The sequence below is a fragment of the Perna viridis genome, chromosome 13 (genome assembly GCF_037379345.1).
Source record: "Perna viridis isolate PV_CMFRI_1.1 ecotype Kerala chromosome 13, ASM3737934v1, whole genome shotgun sequence".
Lineage (NCBI taxonomy): Eukaryota > Metazoa > Mollusca > Bivalvia > Mytilida > Mytilidae > Perna > Perna viridis.
Window position 1 is genome coordinate 26466633 of NC_142457.1, and position 22363 is coordinate 26488995.

The window sequence follows — 22363 nt, forward strand, 5'->3', positions numbered from 1 at the left end:
TTAGACTTTGCTCATTATATTTACATCAGCTGTCATTTTTACAAAAAAAATCTGAAGTGTAAAATTAGTCGGAAGTTATGACGCCATAATATATCAAATTATTGTGACGTCATAACTTACAACAGATTTTACACTTACGATTTTTTTTTAAATCGACCACAGATTACTACCTATCATTTCCATTCGAAGAAGTATAATGTTGAACTAATCTTGTCAAAAGAAAAAATGTTTAAATTTCACCAAAGTTACTTAGATATTGGATGACAATTTGACGCGAAGAAACGTACAATATTTTTTTGAGTAATGTATGCTTTTTTTAGTCATATCAAATTCAAAAGTGCTTAATCCTTGTATTGCACCTTGTAGAACTTTAATTATTTCTGGATGAGGCTTCCTCTTTCGATAATTTCCAGAAACGATAAATAATAATGGGTAAAAGGCATCAATATATGTTTTTATTTCTGATAGTGTTGACTCACCAATCTATGCAGACCAATCAGTCGAACATATGAATATTTTTGTAACCGTACAGCGGGTAATTTACGCGGATGCTAAATTCGTGAATCGGTCTTTGAATAGGGGTACTATATTTTTCCGGTCTTTATCTTTTTTTGCGTCCATTGATACAGTCTACATGAGGTAGTTGTGAGATATCTGTACTTAAATTTGGCAAGCGTATATTTTCTCGATTCGCATTTACTCCCGAATAAAACGAATATCAGAACCCAGCAAAAGTTCCCACTACACGGTATACGGTATTAAGACACCTATTAAATACAGGGCCGTTTTTCATAAGATAATTATAATATAATATCGAAAAGATAGCACTTGTATAAATAATGCGTATTTGGTTTGTAAAACACCAAAGTTGTAAACTTGGTAGGTTAATTTGGTAAAAACAATTACATAGACATAACAGCATAGCTAGTATAGCTCGAATATATTTCTACATGCCATTGGCCTTAAAGTGATAAACTGAAAATTTATGAGTTCAAATGTACTCACTGTAATCCATACGTTACAATCTATTGTCATGAAAATTTATCCTATATCATAAATCTGTAATCCCATTTGTATGCTGTTTAACGATATGAGTACAATAACAAAGGATAGATCAATGTTTGTTTTGGTCATTGTTCTTATTAAACACATTGCACCCATATTTCACGAAATATTTAAATACTTTTCTGTCTAAGAATCAGGCGAACTGTGTATAAGGTGTGGTACATAAAGAAAAGAAATACAGAGATTTAATACATTCAAGTATTTTTACCTCATAGCCCCTAGAAATAACAATTAAGTATTTGTAAAGTTTGCCTTCTTGAGATCTTGATTTGTCAAGTTTGGTTGAAATGCATAATGAAATAATGGCGTAATTTTTTCCCGCAATTGTTTTCTATATAAGCAGTTACAAATAAACTGATAAAATTAAAGCAATAATCATAGCTGATTAAATTGGGAAAAAAGATGTGCCACCCATTACCTGATTCTTAAACAGAATGGTACTTAAATGAAATTTCAAAAAAACTTTCTAAAAACAAACATTATTGATGTGTTTAGGACTCACATGTTAGCATGTAAAAACGTATTTGAAAGACTGAAGAAGTAACTCTTGAAAACGTATTGGTAATACAATGCTTTCAATTCGATTAAATAAATTAAGCTTGTGTTTAAATTTATTATTTTGAAGACAAATATTTTTGTCATATACAGAAACAACACAGTTTTCATCCCTGTATGAAATATATAATTTCATGTAAAAGATATTGTTACATATTTTAAATGTGAAATAGTGGTTAAATTTAACGAGCTATGTATCTGGACCTATCTACATTACACGTTCGTTTGCTGAACTGTCCAGGAAACTTATCAAACTATGTTTCATTTTTTTTATCGAAACGTCTTTAATATAAGTACTTTTAAAACTATGCAGTGTTGTAGGTATTAACAAAAAAACAATGATTTTTGCAATATTAGTTGTATTTGTAACAGCATCATTGAATTAAAGCGTGTTGACTTTGTATATATATATATATATATATATATATATATATATGTCCCAGAATGTGACGACTCTATTCGCTACAATGCTCCATCGGATCAAATTGATACAAGGAAGATGATAAAGTAAATGTAAAGAAAGGTCCGAAAAATTTCCAACGATGTTAGAACTGTCAAATTTGCGATGCAAATTTTTGGTCGTTCCCTCCGCGGGACTCGAACTCGTACCGCTGTGCCATCTATGGCAACACCGCCTGCACAAAGTCCAGCGCCCTAGGCCACTCGGCCAGCTAGGCTATATAAAAAATATAGCTTTCGCAGGCCGAGTTATTCCTCCTCTTATGATTAATCTAGGGCTGTAACGTAGTACACGATGTATGGTAGTACGGGACAGTTCATTTAGGTGTTATTATGTAGGATAGAGGATCAAATTAATGATGCGTGTCACAACAAATCAATATAATACAAATGTTCAAACATAGATGATTCATTTCTTGTAATTCACTTCAGAAAAGCAATACTGTAGCGGAAAACAAAGGAATGCAATCCAGGGATATGGGGGATAACGACCAGGCAAGGAAAACAGACACACTCAACAAAAATGTTAAATAACCAAAATAATACGTACAAAAAATTGAAATTATCAGTGCTGGATTTGGCTTTTTATTTATTTTTTTCTTTCAGTACTTCTTGTATTCATTTTTTTGAGGAATTTACATATACCTATGTATCATGGTTTTAATGCTGCTGTTGAAAGGTTAATTCTTTAGACACTTGCATATCATACCGAAATTTGCAAAATAAATATCAAAAGTATTGCCATACTAATTTAACTTGGAAACATATGTGGTTTGAATTGATTAAAATGTATTAATTTTTGCTCTTGGTAGTGACAAAATTTGTCGCATATATGACAACCTGTTCCTAAATGATTTACTTGTAAATTGAGCACTTTTTGACAAATCAATCTAACTAGAACCCAGCTAATAAAGTACTTTTGTGTATATATTTGGCTGCATACTGCTGCTGAGAGGTTACGTCTTGAAACACTTACACAGCATACTGAAATTTGCAAACAAAGTATGAGTGGTTCTTATTTTTTGTTATCTGCTTCAGGTCACATATGCAAATTTATTTTAAACTACGATAATCATCTATACGCTTTGTTCACAAATGGTCATTTTCTACGCTACTTTGCTTTACTTTAAAATCATGATTATTTATCTAAAACAGAATAAATGACCATGATATAATTGTAGCATATGTTTCGTTCTACTTTGCAATTTATATGACAATAGATAAAAAAGAGTAATCAAGGGAACCAAGGTTATAGCGGTAATCAAAAGAATGTAATCCAGGGACAAAGACCAGACATGGAAAACATACACAACAAAGAACACAAAGTAACTAAAATCCTACATACAAAGTAACAAAAGTAAATGAGCAACTCGGACTCCACTAAAAACTGGGAGCATGGACTTGGTGCACCGTATCAATCAAACATATTTGATTGATTTCTTATGATATTATTCATATAACAGTAATATGATACTAGTAATAACGCACGTTTTTCATTTTTTTTTCAAATATTAAGACTATATATATGTCATATAGTCTAGACTTTTTTCTGAGACTCATAATGGGAGTGTTTTATTCTTGCCCGTTGTTCATGCAGATGGGTGCAGATCAATTGCACTTTTGGGAATAAGACAGTTGATAAGTTTTGATAAAACGGAATACTGAGGTGTAACGTGTCCACTGAAGTGTAACCATGGTAAGTACGGATAGGAAGTAAAACAAACGTTACAAAAGACGATACATATTTGATGATGAGGATATATATATATATATATATATATATATATAGCACTAATTTACAACTGACAAACAGTTAGTATAGCTTTATTATTCCACCTACTACCGGTACAATGTAGGCCATCATCGAAAGGTAGAAAGAGTAATCAAGAGAACCAAGATTCTAGGGGAAATCAACGGAATGTAATCTAGGGACAAAAACCAGACATGGAAAACAGAGAATCACAACAAAGAATATAATAGAGAATGTATTTATCATGCCACCAAAGAACGATAAAATGGTATTTGAATACCAGCAACGAACGGTAAAATGGAATTTGTAGACTACCGACGAACGAAAAAAAGTATTTGAAGATTTAATTTCATACCAACGATGTACTGTAAATTGAAGTTTTCATATCATTGACGAGTGGTAAAGAATAAAATTATAAGACCCCCGACGAACAATAAAGTTCAGTTTTTAACTATACTATCAATGGTTAAAATGCAGTTTTGTTTGTCAACCTCTGAACGGAAAAATACATTGTTGTTATACAAACGGAGTAACAAAAAAGTTCATTACACATGTAAATCTATTGTCGAACAGTAAGACCACCCACGATCACTACTTATATCACTGTTCAGTATATTTTGTAGACTACCAAACATTAATTAAATTTCGATCGCTTTCCTAGGAAAATGAAGATTTCAGTTAAGAAAAAAATTATATTATTGCCAATTTTTATAAAGTCGATTTACCCAATAAGTGCTATGGTATTTTTTTTTCAGAAGTACGACATACTCATCATTTAATTTAACCTTATTTTCCAAATCATCTTCCAAATATACCAAAATAAATGTTTTTTTTTCTGATCGACAAAGTATTTGTTCACTGTGGCGGACGTGTCAGCATTCCAATGGGAACAATTTGTGCCCATTTACTCGCTGACCTATTATTAGGTCCTTTATTCTTATAAGGCTGACTTTATGGCTGAGCTAATCAAAAAGAAGGAACGCAGTTTAGATATATCTTTTGATCTCAGTTTCCGCTGTATAGTTGAAGCATCATCGTTAAACAATCCTAGTTTCGGGGATTTTATATACTGCATCTATCCCAGATAACTTAAGATAAAGGATAATGCAAACACTGTGGAAGCATTCTAGCTATCTTGACTACACTTAGAGATCGATGAAAAAAGTACTAATCAAGCTACACAAACGCGATGACTTTTCATTCAGTATTGTCACCTTTCCTCTCATATGTGGTAATTTACCTGCAGCACCTGTGTATGGAGTTTTCATATCACAACTCTTACGTTTTGTTAGCACTTTTCGTAATTTCGCTGACTTTTTGTACCGCGCTAGACTTCTTCACCTCGTGGATCATTACATTACTTCCTGACCCCACTTCATCATTATACAGACTTGTTGCCATCATTTTGGATATTGGTTTCCACAGACTCTTTAAACCAGTTTGTGTGAAAAGTCAAGGTGAAGAAAAACGATCATTTCTTCCACTATCGTGTGTCAACAAAGGTATAGATGCAATTAATTTGGCTAACATCCTCCATCACAAAAACGTTACCAACAAAATTCACCCATATTTCAAAGACAAATCCATACCAATTATTTCATATTCCTTTACTTCACCCATCGCATCCAAAATTTTCAATTATAAAAGGCTATTACAGAACCTCGAGATTGAGGACTTCAAGGCTAAACCACCTGACTGTTCTTGCAAAACCTCTCCATTCAAATATGGTCCTTCTGGTCACGTCGTTACGGGAGATTTAACCATTATCGAAAACGAATCTCTGCGTTATATCCTTTCTAAAGGTCCCAAGTACCGTGAACCACGCTCCATAAATTGGAATTATAACTTTAAAGTTCTTATGGATGCCGTCGAGGACTATGCAAGAAAATGGATAAAACGAGAACAAGAAGACATTGATTCTCTGTCAGAGTGGTTGAAGACCGTGAGGTCTTTAATTTTGAAACGAATTAAATTTTTAAGTAGGTCAATGAGTGCCAAGGCTACATCAGTTTTCAAAGACCCCGATGTAGCAAAAACATTGTCTACTATACATGACAAATATGTTGTCGTACCAGCAGTCAAAGCCCAAAACAACACTGTTTTTGTCTGCAAAACGTTTTATATCCAATGTTTATTATCAGAAGTAGACGTAGAAAATAATAGCAGTGATAAGACCTACACTGCTACCACTCTTTCCAAAGAAGAGATTGTGGAAAACCATAAATCTGTGCTATCCTCTTTTGGTCTCTCTACCAAGGACGATGATTGTGATTTACCGTCTATGTACTGGATTCCTAAACTTCACAAGAATCCGTACAAACAAGTTTCATAGCTGGATCTGCAAAATGTACCACCAAACCTCTTTCAAAACTTTTAACCTCTATACTCACAACTGTCAAAGAGGGTCTACAGTCCTACCACAACACTTGTTACTCCCGTAGTGGTATTAATTCAATGTGGATCCTGAAAAATTCAAAAGATCTTCTGGAGACAATCAGTTCAAGACTATTATCTGAATATAATAGCATTAAAACCTATGATTTTTCAACACTGTATACTTCTATTCCCCATACTCAGTTAAAATCCCGACTTAAAAACATTATACATCGTTGTTTTTCCAAAAAAGATGGTACACCTAGATACAAATATATAGTTCTTGGTAGAGATTCCTCATACTTTGTAAGAAATAATTCCAAATCATCTTCCAAATATACAGAGGAAGATGTTTACAAAATGCTGGAATTTTTAATCGACAACATATTTGTCCAGTGTTTTTCAACAAATGGTCGGCATTCAAATGGGAAAAAATTGTGCTCCTTTACTAGCTGACATATTCCTTCACTCTTATGAGGCTGACTTTATAGCTGATCTGATCAGAAAGAAAGAATATTGTTTGGCTAGATCCTTCAATTTCAGTTTCCGCTATATAGATGACGTGTTATCTTAAAACAATCCTAATTTCGAGGATTTGATACATCGCATCTACCCAAAAGAACTTGAGATGAAAGATACTACAGACACTGTGAAGTCAGCCTCATATCTTGACCTACACTTAGGAATCGATGGTAAAGGAAAACTATTGACCAAACTTTACGACAAACGTGATGACTTTTCATTCAGAATTGTCAACTTTCCTTTCATCTCTGGCAACATCCCTTCGGCACCTGCGTATGGAGTGTTCATATCACAACTCATACGTTATGCCAGAGCTTGCCGAAACTACGCAGACTTTTTGTATCGCGCTAGAACTCTAACAAATAGGCTTCTGGAACAGGGTAATGTTGCTACAAGATTGAAGTCATCACTACAAAAGTTTTCTGGTCATCATCATGAACTCGTGGATCGTTATGGTATATCCATCAGCACCATGAAAACTTATTTATTCAACGGGTCATAGTTTTCCTTTCCTCGTTTGTCTACCCCGGACTTGACTTTTTATGAGCAACTCGGCGGGTGTTTGTAGAAAAGCAGAGGACGCTTACCCTACCGGTGCACCTGGTCCATGCTCCCAGTTTTAAGTGGAGTCCGAGTTGCTCATTTACTTTTGTTGCTTTGTATGTATGATGTTAGTTACTTTATGTTCTTTGTTGTGTATGTCTGTTTTCCATGTCTGGTCTTTGTCCCTGGATTACATTCTTTTTATTACCGCTATAACCTTGGTTTCCTTGGTTACTCTTTCTTTTCCTTTTTCATCTTCCGCGGACCTGACTTTTTATAAGCAACTCGACGTGTGTTTCTAGAAAAGCAGAGGACGCTTATCATACCGGTGCACCCGGTACAAGCTACAAGATTTTAGCTCATCGTTCGCTTCTTTGTAGGTATTATTTGGTTATTTTATGTCATTTGTTGTGTGTGTGTCTGTTTCCCTGTTGGGTCTTTGTCCCTTGATTGTGTCCTTTTTATTTCAGCTAGAATAATTGTTTCTTTGATTACTCTTTAACGATTGTGTGTGTGTGTTGTGTGTGTGTGTTTTCTCCTCTTTTTTAAAGTTTATTTAATGTAGCTATATCTATACATTCAATTTACCATTAACCGAAGATAATTGGTGAAAAAATCCTTTATATATTAATCAAATTTGATCGATATTGATAGAATTATACGATTGTCACTTGAATTTCACATTTAAATGTCAGTCATGATAAATATTTAAATATATATGATTCGTCGTTAGCTGCGATGTCTTTCATGTGTTGTCCAATTAACATGAAACAAGAGAGCTTAAAAATTGCAATAGCTTCCACCAGGCAGGATCAGTTGACGTTATATAACATTATATACCGATGCTCTTTAGCGACTAAGCTGATTGACCACAACAAATCCAATAGATTACATGGTATCTAAATCAAGCCAGAGCTACAAAACACTTACACCAATTTTAACTCTATATTGATGATTACTTCAATGAATTCATTAAGTAGTAGTAAACATTCGGATGTGACATCATCTTGATAAACAAAATGTGGTTAAAAGGTCCGGCCACCTCAAGAAACATCATTTATTATATCGTCACAGACTTATAAAGGATATGTGTACCATGCTCATAATGGTATGTTGTATTATGACGTAAATATGTGTTTGTATTTAGAATTTAATTCAACAACTTTGCGGTTTGGTTAATTTCCAATTTGTAAAAATAATGTCATTCATTTCTTTTTATACTGAAATGCATATGCAAATACTAAAAACAAACAATAATTCATATCATCTTTTTAGAGAAATTATCTTATACTCATTCGATGTACATATTGTTTTAAAAATTTACGAAATGTTTCGTTGGTATTCTGTTAAAGGGTATTCATTATTGTGAGTGTTTATTGCATTGTCGTAGCTGTCCAATGATTTATCATCAGTTTCCGAACAATAGCAAACACACAATCATGACTATTCTTTAGAGTATTTAGAATATCTCAGAAGCTGGTCAGCCCCCAAGAGTTCGAACCCAACTTTTGGACAATTATCTACATTTATGCAAAATATGAACAAAAAAGAAACAAATTGTGACATTCATTTTAAAATCTCCTGATTGGAAGCTCTACTATTAATATCTTGGTCTGCCGATGCAATTTTCACCGTTATTAATAAAATGAAAGTCTCCAGTATTCAGAAATATAATTATTTTATTTACAGAGGAGGTTTGCAAGAATAACTGTCCTTTGCGTTTTACTTATCATACCAACGGTGGAATCGTTGACTCCATGTGAAATCTGTAACTCTCGTTACAACAGCCAATGTGTAGAGAGGCCATGTCCTTTTAGCCAATCCATGAATTATATGGCAATTATTTTTCGGGCCATTTGTTCTGAAAACTGTGCCAAGCTTGGAAGTCGTTGTGACATTCAGTGTGAAACAGGAGGTGGACCTTGAATACTTGAAATATTAGTTTTCATGTAAAGTAGACTATAGCTGACGCAACTACTTTAGTTGTCGTTGCCTTTCATTAAAATGAATAGGATTATTTATTGGAGCCATTGAGAAGAGAAGATTTCGGAAATTTGACATATAAAGGATGGAAAACACTGCTCAATGAATTTGCAGGTAGCCTGACGAAGTTCGAGATTGAAGAACACTGATATAATTTCGCACATTTCATTTGAAGTTAAATGGCAGCAAATTTTCATTATCACTTGTGAATTTCATTCAACGAACATATCATTCATTATTCATCATATATAGATAAGTTCGCCTTAACACTGCCCGAATATTGAAAATTATTTCAACTTCCGTTTTACACGTACATGTACATTTCATTATCTTTCTGGTTGTATTTTATTATGTATTGTTTGTTAATATTTGTAAATAAAACTTATGCAATTGATTTCTAATTTTTTATCTGTAGAATTGTCTAATCTAAATCTGGTGTATTTTTCGCCCAAATTATTTCAGTTTGATCCATATGATTTATACTTTGTTCAGGCTAGAAAGCATGTGTAATAAAGTGTCTTTCCAAAGATAAACTCTAGTAATCCCTTAAAAACAAAACATCAACAATCAGAGTTAAACAACTATATTTTCAGATAGTAAAGAATATAAAGTTGACTAATCATCCAATTATGTAATACATTCAAAACAATTTAAAAAAAATTCCCACTTTTGAAATTCTTCATAGAGATATTCGATTTTCGAGGTTGAATAAATAGATTAAATAAAACTTTTTACACAAAATTAAAGTACCATTCTATGTAAGAATCTGGCAATGGGTGGCACATACTATTTCTCAATTTGGTCTTTCTGCCACAAATATACATAATACATCTAAAAATAACTGAAAAGCTATTTAAATTTCTTTTAAAGCATCTGTGAGGTAGATATTTTTGACTGCTTTTATAAGGAAAAAGTGCGGGAAAATTTTCCCACCATTTTTCCATAGTGCTTTTCAACTGAATTTGGCCTATCAATAACCCAAGAAGGCAAATGTTACAAATATTTTGATTGTTATTTCTGGAGGTAATCGGGTATAAATACTTGGTTAATGCAATAAAATCTCTGTGTTTATTCTTTCATGTGGCACACCTTATATACGTCTTGCCTGATTCTTAGACGGAGAAGTACTTATAAGCTTAAAACAGTATAATATTGGGGATTTTTTCAAGTAAATATAAAATTTGGCACCAATGAAATAAGTTATGGTTACAAACATTACATCTGTGCGTAACAACATTAAGAACATTTATACCAAGTTTGGTTCTAATTGGTATAGTAGTGTCATAGGATAATTTTTGTTAGGACTATCATTGAAAATAGCCGAAACAAATGGTCAAAAAGGGCAATAATTCATACGCCACTAAACAGATTTTCACTAACATTTGTACACATATACGGGTAACTATACGTTCTTCTAGACATAAATGTCGGTGACAAAAAAAAAAACCCAAATTAATCAGACTTAAAATTGACATACTACGGTAAATATGCTATAAACAGCGCTTGATAAGAATATCATAAACACATGTGAATACGAGTTCATGAAGATTAAACAACTTCAAACATTTTGATAGAACTACGAAAGTGATTATAGTTTTATAACCACATTTCGGTAAGAACTGTCTTTACTGCGAGTGGTGGTTAACCAAGTAAAAAATATAGCATTTTGGTTTTTATTTACACGGTTCAATAATACATTGTATGTTTTACAAAGTATTTTGTTCAAAATTTATTTCTTAAAAGCCACTCTTTACCTTCAGTTTTTAGTTTATAATTACTGCTTAACAGGGAATTTTCAGACTTTTTAGCGATTTCTGCGACCAATGTACTTTTGTGCAGGTTTAAATTTGTGATCATTATCAAATAGATAACACTGTTTTGTCGAATGTTCTCAGTGTAATAGTATTCGATAATTCACACTTTAAAAAACAAATTTGGTAATTTCACTCTCGAACTTTTCCCGAACTAAATGGATACCTTCGTAGCTTTTGTCTACTTACGCACTTAATCATGTATCATAAACATCTTGTGTTTTGATGTCCTTCTAATTTGATATTCTGGTATGTTTTTTTTTCTCAAAATAAAGTATTAAATGTCTTATTATTCAGTTAGAAATTAAGTTTTAGTTATGACATGGGGCGCACAACTCAAACTAAATTCAAACAAAAACACCATTCCAAATGAGCTGCAATAGTATTGTAATTTTATGGTTGAAGATATATTTATATACTGCGTAGTACATAATTTTAAAACAAGGAATGCAAATAGCATTCCACTCTTAGACCACGTTCTATTTGAACGAGGTACGCCAAACATATCTAATCCGGAGTTACTCGGAAGTACCACCCTTTCTGAATACTTCACTATTTCCCTATCGCTTCCTGACATTGTGTTCTGTAAGTTTGCGTATTTTTTTTATCTTTGTATATTATTTGATGTTTTATTATGGTCTAATGTGTTTCAATCTGTGGTATAAATATCTTGGTAATTTTTCTTTGAGAGAATAGAGCCACCTTTTAAAGGCGAAAATATTAATTGATTTCTGAAAATACTCCCTTTAATTAAAGAGCCTTTAACTCTTGTACAGGCAATATTTTTATGTTGTCCTGTTGTGGCATGTGTCCAACAATACTTTTTTTTAATGATTTCAGTCGTACTTTTACTTAAAATACCCTCATACTGCTTGTCACCGGCACTATGCTCTCAAAATTTTATACATCAACTACAGGGTATGTAATTCTCGTCATGTGACCACGTGATTTCACGAGAACGGGTCATAGTCTACCATTTAAAATCACGGAGATAAGTCATTTAGAAAGCGTTGAGTGCAGTGTTAAGGGCAAAATATCTTTTTGTGTAAGAAAATGCCGATAAAAAATGACAAATATCTATTTCTTCATGATAAATGTATTAAGAAAAAACATAAAATAGAAGATTTTGCATTGTTATACAGCGTTCCGAGTACCCGGAATGAAACAATTAAATGCAGATCGGTCTTCGGTTTTCAATACATTCTACGTCGGAAATTCTGTTAAAAAATGCAACCACAACGAGACTTACATACCCTATATATTTGTAGTCCTCTAATGAAATGAATAGGCGAGTTAGGCCGATCAGTACGAAAGCAAAAACGTTGAGATGTAAGATTTTTTATACCATAATTTTTTTTTTCATTTAAATCATGCGTTACAACAAAATATTGTAATAATGGTAGAAATTTTTTTTGTATTGGATCAAACAATGTTTTAACAATTTTAAGGAATAACTTTAACCACAGAAAAGAAATGATTATCTGGAATTTTCTTACTCAGTTGGAACCACTTAATCCAACAATTGTGTATTCAACAATCGAAACACTTGTTTGGACAAATTGATTCTATAAATGTTCATTATCCGTAATACACCCATCCAACATTGTATTGTGACACCATGATCGAGCAATCCTGAAAATATAAATTATCTACCTTTTGATTTTTGTTTTGGTCGTGTCAAAGAATTGCACTTATAGATATTTTATAAATTGGGTTATACCAATAGTTAAGACAATGCCCTCTTAACCTGTCTTTTGGCGGGTGTAAATTTAGAGAGCAGAATGCGGAAATACCACACTTTCCCGCCACTTCAGTGACAATTGATACTTCCCTATCTCTTCCTGGCCATTTCTACTATTTTACTATAGAAGTAAACAAAGTCTTGACATTCACTGGAAGCTCCCACTATTTTAAAAAGGGATACGAGTTTGTCATTGTTTCCTCATTTAAAACAAATTGTTTATTCGTTGTTAATATTCGGTGTGTTATTTTTACTATCATTTTTTATGATTTACTATGACCAATTTTAATTTAATCGCCAATTTTGGATATTTTAAAAATTCTGGTGATTATTTTCAATCAACCTTCTCTCTTTCCTTTAAAATCGAATGGTTTAACCCAAACTGACTATGTGAAACTTATAATTATCTACTGATCGATCAGTTTATTAATAGTAAGGACACTTTCCGGAAGACGAAAACAAGAATACAAGAGGGAGGGTAATTAAAAAGCTGTAGTCTCTGTTATCTTAAAAATGAATTTAGTTAGCAAGAATTCTTGTATGTCAATTTGGAACTTTAGTCCTTTGGTCCTATTATCGGAAATAATTTGTTTAAATTAACGTAACAATGATTTTATTATTGTAGCTACATTGGCAGAACCATTGGACATTTTGAATCCCCTTCACACTTTTTGTTTGAATGTTTTGATAAATTTGTGCATCTTTCGGATAAAATTTCCCTTTTAGGATCCTGTACTACCCATATTCGCCGGATCCGCGCCTAGCTTATCATGAGATACAGAGTTGCATTTTATTTTATCTTCCTTACATCCATATAAATTTCGTTGAACGTTTTTGTTCTTGTTATTTTCAAGCATTGTTGTCGGCAGAAATCATGCATTTATTTGACCTGTAAAGAAGCATGAATAAAGTTAAGTACTTAGCACTTAAAAAGGCACCATTGGGAAACACGGGACAAATTACGAAGATCTATCAACATTGTACAGCCAATGAAAGTTTAAATATTTGTCTAATGTAAACATTACGCAGCAGTCTGAAGGTTGGCAAGTGTCGTACTCTCGTCAAGAAAAATCATATACAAAGAATCTGTGAATCAAAGAAAACTATGATTTCATTAACATGTTAATACTTGATAACGATTATATAAAAATGTCGCAAAAAATGTAACTTACCACTCTAGTCCGTGAATGGCGTTACATGTATATAAAATAAAATACGCAGACGGCAAAGTAGTGAATGTTTAAAGGCTTGCGCCATTGGTACATACAAAGTCGGAGTAATTACAAGCACAGACAAATTTTAAGAATCACTGTAGCTCTATGATCCACTTAACAACTTCAGTACAGCTCAATATCACGCTTCTTTCTTCTTGGTCTCACTTTCAAAAATTTTAGGTCGTCATCATGAAATCGTGGATCGTTACGATGTATACATCTGCACCATATGAATTGATTTGTTCGTCTAGTCATAGTTTTCCTTTCCTCTTTCGTCTGTTCCGGGAGTGACTTTTTATGCGCAGCTCAGCCAATGTTTTTAGAAAAACAGAGGACACTTACCCAACCGGTGCACCTGGTCTATGATCCCAGTTTTTAGTTAAGTCCGAGTTCCTCATTTACTTTTGTTGCTTGTACGTTTTCTTTTGATTATCTGATATTCTTTGTTGACTGTGTCTGTTTTCCATGTGTGGTCTTTGTCCATGGATTCATTCTTTTGATTTCCGCTAGAATATTGGTTGCCTTGATATTTTAACATTTCGGATGTGCGATGTTTTTCTTCAGAATGACGGAAATTTAAATTGCATTTTCGACTTCTGTCACAATAATCAATGCACTCAATAACTAGTAACTTTCAATACTAAGCATATCACCTGTAAAATTAAGTTTAATTACCTGCCTTTGCTGCATCTCTCACTTAGTTATTTGTTACACTGTTGTTAAATGTCAGTCTCTGTAAGAATCAGGCTGTCGGTGAAACGTGGTATGAAAACAAAACATCATTTTGAAAATGTAATTTGACTATTTGCACCAGTAGAGTCAAAGAAAACAGACAAGATTTCTCTATCGTGCTGGACCAATATGTTACAATTTCATTAAATTGCACTGTAAATGAACATTTCAAGGGCAGTCAACTCTGTCAAAAACCTCATTTTTCTAACATTCTATTGGACAAAATTCTAAACAAAGCCAGTGATGCAGAGATTAAATAATGGTCTTTTCAAATATGGAAAGGATCCTTGGGTGAAATTATATTGTCAGATCAGTGGGCTATTGACATGCATGTTTCTGATTTTTCCCATTTCGTCTGATTCTTACAAGCACTTATACTTCAATTTATTCCTTTTGTTCATGAATACGGTAGTCATAAGTAATCGATATATTTTGCGCAAAATGTAAAAATCAATACAATTTATTCAAAAATTATTGCGTGCATTTATAATTTCGATTTTGTCATTCTTGTATGACCTTCAGCACCTGTTTATCGAGTGTTCATATCACAACACATACGTTATGCCAAAGCTTGCCGAAAACTACGCAGACTTTTTCTAACAAATAGGCTTCTGGAGCAGGGTTATGTTGTTACAAAATTGAAGTCATCACTACAAAACGTTTTATGGTCGTCGTCATGAACTCGTGGATCGTTACGGTGTATCCATCTGCGCCATGAAAACTGATTTATTCAATGGGTCATAGTTTTCCTTTCCTCTTTCGTTTACCCCGGACTTGGCTTTTTATGAGCAACTCGGCGAATGTTTCTAGAAAAGCAGAGGACGCTTACCCTACCGGTGCACCTGGTCCATGCTCCCAGTTTTTAGTGGAGTCCGAGTCGCTCATTTGCTTTTATTACTTTGTATGTATGATTTTGGTTACTTTGTGTTCTTTGTTGTGTGTGTCTGTTTCCATGTCTGGTCTTAGTCCCTGGATTACATTCCTTTGATTACCGCTATAACCTTGGTTCCCTTGATTACTCTTACATGGTCGCAGTAATTGGTCTCGTGAACATAGTATTTATAATTGAATAATCGTTACGAGGACATGACTTAGTTTCTGACCACTTAACAGATAATCATTTCCCTATCTCTTCCTGACAATAACTACGATTTATTGTTATAGTAAACAAAACCTTAAGCTACTTAAGCTGGGGAGAAACTTAACATATCTTTTGATCTATTAAACACCTATCTTTGAAAGTATAGATACTATAGGTGTCCATATTGAACTACTAGTATTAAGTAGCAGTCTTTATAAATATCAAATAGGATGTGATTCACGAATGCATGCCAACAAACCAATACAATTTAAACAAGTAAGCAAATAAGAGTCAATGCTACATCGGATTAAATAGACCCTGATGTGGCAAAAACATTGTCTACTGTAAATGACAAATATGTTGTCCTACCAGCAGAAAAAGCCCAAAATAATATTGTTTTGCCTGCAAAACATATGACATCAAATGTTTATAAAAAGAGATGAACGCAGAAAAAAAGCAATAATAAGACCTATACTGCTAGCACACTCTCCAGAAAAGAGATAGCCAGACCATCAATCTATACTATCCTATTTCGGTCTTTCTACCGGAGTCGATGATTGTAATCTGTCGTATATGCACTGGATCACTAAACTCCACGAGAATCCATACAAACAACATTGCATAGCTGGATCTGGAAACTGTACCACCAAACCACTTTCAAAACTTTTTACTTCTATACTTACAGCTGTAAAGGATGGTCTCAAGTCCTACCACTACCCTTGTTACTCCCGTAGTAGTATTAATTCAATGTGGATCCTGAATAATTCGAAAGATCTTCTGGAAACTCTAAATTGAAGATTATTATCAGGATACAATATCATACAAACCTATGATTTTTCAACTGTTTATACTTCTACTCCCCTTACTCAGTGTAAATTCCGACTCAAAAACATTATACATCATTGTTACTACAAGAAAAACAGTGCAGCTAGATATGTACACCTACAGATATATTGTACTTCGTAGAGATTCTTCATACTTATAAAAATGATTCCAAATCATCTTCAAAGATACCGAAGAAGATTTTTTCAAAATGGTGGAATTTTTTTGTCGACAACATCTTTGTCCAGTGTGGTGGAATCGTTTTTCAAGAAACGGTCGGCATTGGGAACAAATTGTGCTCCTTTACTCATTGACCTATTATTTCATAAAGCTGACTTCATAGCTGGTCTAATCCAAAGGAAGGAACATCGTTTAGACAGATCATTGATCTCAGTTTCCGCTACATAGATGATGTATTATCGTTAGACAATCCTAGTTTCGGGGATTTTATACTTTGCATCTAACCCAAAGAACTTGAGATAAGGTAAACTACAGACAACTTGAAGTCAGCCTAATATCTTGACCTGCAGTTAGAGTTCGATAGTAAAGGAAAACTACTGACTAAACTATACGACAAACACGATGACTTTTCAATGTTTTGTCAACCTTTTCATCTGTGACAACTTTCCTTTAGCACCTGCGTATTGAGTTTTCATACCACAACTCATACATTATGCTAGAGCTTGCCATAATTATGCAGACTTTTTTATACCGCGCTAGACTTTTTTCACTCAGGCTTCTGCAAAGGGTTATGTTGCCACACGATTGAAGTCATCACTACAGAAGTTTTATGGTCGTCATCATATGCATGAACTCATGCAATCAAGAGTACGTAATCCAGGATCAAAGACCAGACAAGGAAAACAGACAAACACAACAAAGAACATGAAATAAGTAAAATAATACATACAAAGTAACAAAAGAAAATGAGCAACTCGGACTCCACCAAAAACTGGGAGCATGGAACAGGCGCACCGGTAGGGAGGGTAAACGTCCTCTGCTTTTCTAGAAACACCCGCGAAACTACGTCAAAAAAGTATGTATAACCTTCGCTTAATGGATAGAAAGTGTAAAAAACTCATATTGTTAATAGATCCAGCCCGTGTACATATTCGTAGTATAACTAATATCATCCAAACGTGTCTCGGTGGTATTTTCTAACAAAACAAAAAAACAAAAAAATTGTGAGGGTTCTCTGAATAATCGAATTGTTAAAAAGCCATTCATAGCGATGGAGACTGCGATTTACGACCCTTAAATTTGTAAGTTCCTTTTTTCTTAATTAACATCTTATTTATATCACTTTTATAGCAAGTATAAATATTTTTTAAGCCTTTTTCACAACTATTGGGATGGAGGTAAGCAGTTCACAGATAAAAAAAAATCCCAATCATATATGTTTAAAATTTCGATTTGCTATACACGTGTTTCAAGGAGAAGCCTCTCATCAGAAGCATTCGAATCAAACATAAAGGAAGATCTAAATAAAAAAATGTATACAAGAAGTTCTCAAAACTAAAACCTTCGATATAGAAATCGAAGTAGAAAGATATTTAAAGTGTACTTTACTGACCTTGCAATGATACTCTTTATGAAATTGAGTAATCCAGTACAGAAAATGAAGATAACACATACTAAAAGCGTTTTATCTGTAAATGTATGATTGTCTTGTGTACTCACAACACAATCAACACGTCATAATTATAAGACATTTTATCAAACTACTACTGCGATGACTTTCACTAATATAGGCGATGTTATTTGTTTTATCTGCAGGAACAACATTTTGTCATTGATGGCAAAGACCGTTTCTTAAACAATACGCAAATCACGACTGGAAAGACGTTTCTCGAAATCTTTACTATATATGCAAGTCTGGTGTAATGTCCACTATAATATTCAAACATTCAGAACAATTTAGTCATTTTTATACGGGATTAATTGCAGGATTTCGAGAACTCAACGATGTGTAAAATCCGCAACTTCACTGAAAATGAATAAGTCTGAATGGGCCGATTTTACGCATCGATATTTAAAATTGTCTACACAGTGTATAATCCTTGTAATTCCAATCACAAAAAAGAAAAAAAAATGAAAATGTATTTACTGTTTTCCTTCAGAACCCTCAATGAGTGAAATTGACACTCCAATTGACGGCAATCCAACTGAAAAAATGACATTGTTGTCATTTTCAATGGGAGCTACTGTGAATACATTTTACTCCAAAATTATTCTTCCTGATATACGACGTGGTTCGAAAATGAGTGGAATTAAAGCACACATTATCAGTTCACTCTTTGAAGTGGTCCTATCTTCTATTGTAGTGATGACGTCTACGTTTGTTTACGATAGTCAAGCCAACAGTCACCGCGGAGGCTACCAATCATAATGCACCAAAAATTAAAAAAAAAAAAAAAAAAAAAAAAAAAAAAAAAAAAAAAAAATATGCTGATTAGACAATTAAGACAGTTATAATGGAGTTTTATAACATTCCACCGTTCAAAATTTCTAAATAAAATCCACTCGTTTACACCACTTTATGATTTATTTTCACAAAATAATTTATCTATTTTTAGTGTAAAAAATGAATAAATCCAACACGTCATAATTATAAGTCACACATCACATGATGCATCTTCTTATAAACAAACAAACGAATTCCATAAACCATAATAAAAAGATGAAAAAGAAAAAAGCGAATACTAAGTAGAAACTATAAAAAAGTCGTAAAATATTATGGTGAAGTTAATTGTTCTTCTCGAGCAAAGATTGTAATAATAACTATCCAGAATGCGATGCAAGTTATGAATGAACTTTGCTATCTTTGTTTATACGGCAACCACTACAACAGTAACGCGTCATAATTCGTCATGCTTAGGTATAAACTCGTCTAATGTTATTGCGTCATCTTTATTCTTGTCATAAAATTTGAAAGCGTCTTTAGCAGGGTCTATGTTGGCTGCTCCAGGTCTTGCGGCCTGTTTCACCAGATCCGTCAGCAACTGAAAAAAAATAGCACGAACAAGATGCAATGACATGGTAAAACTGTCAGCAACGCAACAACGCCGCCCCCCCCCACTCCCCAGCATTTCACTCCTAATTACTATTTTCTCTGTTTTATCTTAGTATGAATTGTTTATCCTTCCATAATTTTTTGCCCCGACCCGAATTGTTAAGAAAAAACATGGCGCGGTATTAACGTCATAAATAATTCTTTACACAAAATTATGCCTAGCATGAATTACTAGTTATTATTTATGCCCAATCCCACGTAATTGTATGCTCAAAATGTACATTAATTGTCAGTAAAGGAAATGGTTACTAGACTTGGTTACATGTAGCTTTGCCTAGCCTCAAATTACAAATGTACACGAATTCGATCATGTTATGCTTAACATTAATGTCTTCAAAATGAAAATAAAAAAACAAGCAAATACATGTCTGTTGTATATCGCCCCATGTCTGCCCATTGGCAGGTAACATATATAGCTAAGAATGTGCTAGAGTTGTTTGAGGTGTCGCCGAAACTAACAATGTATTTTCAAGAGGTAACAAACTCTCGATCACCCTCTTAGCTATATGTTATTTACGTAACTTTATCATACTGAATGTTCCATTTCTTTTTTTTTCACACGTAATTCTAAAAATCAGACTGAGATGTTTTAAATTGTCTTCTTTTTTTATTTACTGCTCTGACATTGTTCTGCTTTCAAATTTAATATCTATCGGCAAACATTTTGATCAGCTGTTATTCCAGTTATATAAATGGACAATTCCTTCAAACAAATTGAAATAGTACTAAATGTTTTTGGAACCAGTCGCAACTCTGAAACACGTGATAAAGCAGAATATTCCCATCGTATTATACCAATCAAAATACAGCAAATTGACATGAAATAGCAGGTATAAGGGTTAATTGAAAGCTGTATTACTCCCGCCCAAGTTTTAAAACTATAAAATGACCATATTCAAACGAAAACAATTTCAAACCAAATTAAACATAACAAAGCAAACCAACAACATAAGCAAAACGCACAGAAAAAAAAACAACAAAAAAACATATACATAATTAACTACAATACGCAAACTGCAAGAAAAACAGGATTGCCGTCTTGCCAATCGTATTCAGTAAGATCCTCAAAATTCAAGAATTTCAGAGAACATATGGAATGATAACAGCCTACCTCGTCAAAGCTTATTTTGTTATCTCCATTTTCGTCGATTTTATGGAAAGCTTCGGTAAGTTTTTCCCTGTCATAACTTAAAGAAGGTGTTACATAAAGAAGTACTAGTACACCCAGTCCTATAACACAACAATTTGACATTGTCACTTTAAAGACGAAGCGAAACTGCCAATTATTTACATTCGATACCTATTCGGTCTTTTGGTATCTCAGTTATGTAATGTCCACGTATTTCATAGTCTATCTTATCTTAATATGAAATTAAGTATGGGACTTACTAAAGCGTGGTCCTATTAATGATCATGCATTATATGCCACTGTTAGTGGTTATCTCAAGTACATTCCTTTGAAATGCAGGGGCGGATCTAGACACTTTAAAAAGGAGGGGTGCAACTGTGGTTCCTCAGAAAAAGGGGTGCTAGGACATTATTTGATATTTTTGTCAATTTTATGAGCAACTCGGCGGGTGTTTCTAGAAAAGCAGAGGACACTTACCCTGCCGGTGCACCTGGTCCATGCTTCCAGTTTTTAGTAGAGTACGAGTTGACCATTTGCTTTTGTTACTTTGTATGTATGGTTTTAGTTACTTTGTGTTCTTTGTTGTGTATATCTGTTTTCCATGTCTGGTATTTGTCCCTGGATTTCATTCTTTTGATTACCGATATAACATAGGTTCCCTTTATTACTTTTACACATTACAATGACAAATTTGCAAATACAAAGGAGGGGTGCAAATCCCTTGCATGTGCACCTCCTTCATTAGAAATACCGTAATAAATACCTAAATATTCATTTTGTTCATTCGAGGAGTGCATAAAAGAAGAAGAAGAAGAAGAAGAAGAAGAAGAAAGAAGAAAGAAGAAAGAAGAAGAAGAATTGTTATTATCCATATGAGCGCATAATACATTACATATATACAATTATAACATTACAATGTACATTACATTGAACTTACATTATAAGCACATAACAAAGATCTATAATGACTGATTAACCATACTATAGTGTGAAATTGGAGGATGCCAGGTACAACAGTCAGAGATGAGGCAGGGAAAAATAAATGTTCAAACCACAGATAACTACTTATATATTCTTTGTCCGGAGCAGAAGGAGCAGATTTTTTGTTAGTCCATATGTTGAGTACACCAAGGGACGATGCTTTATATAACAAATAAATAAATTTTGCCCACAAAAAAAATGTTTACATATAACATCACAGGGTAATATTGAGTGATTTTACAGTTTGATTAAAGATACAAGATAATATTTTGCTTAGTTTTATGAGGTTGCAAATATTAGTCATGCAGTACATCAAGATTTTTATTGGTTAGTAGCCAAATTACTTCTTTGTTAGGATTTATCGAGTTGAAATTTGGACCGTTAAGATTGACAGACTTGTACATATTTTTTTTCTGGTGTCCTTAAGTGATTTGTAAGATAATAAAAAAAAAGTGTTTTCCATCATCTACCTCAACAGTGTTGAACCTGAGGCATGTCCTACGGTGGCGAGGAGTACCCTGATAATGAA

At 33.4% G+C, this 22363-nt stretch overlaps 1 protein-coding gene across 1 annotated transcript; it reads right to left on the reverse strand.

Annotated features, from left to right (window-relative positions):
• Positions 1-18281: 18281 nt before the first annotated feature.
• On the reverse strand, positions 18282-21073 carry LOC148600131 (uncharacterized). The gene is made up of 2 exons (XM_088558479.1): positions 20836-21073; positions 18282-19653 (listed from the first exon to the last, which is right to left on the reverse strand). The coding sequence occupies exons 1-2, from the start codon at positions 20974-20976 to the stop codon at positions 19510-19512; spliced, it is 285 nt and encodes a 94-aa protein (XP_088414605.1). The 5' UTR covers positions 20977-21073; the 3' UTR covers positions 18282-19509.
• Between the last annotated feature and the right edge of the window lie 1290 nt (positions 21074-22363).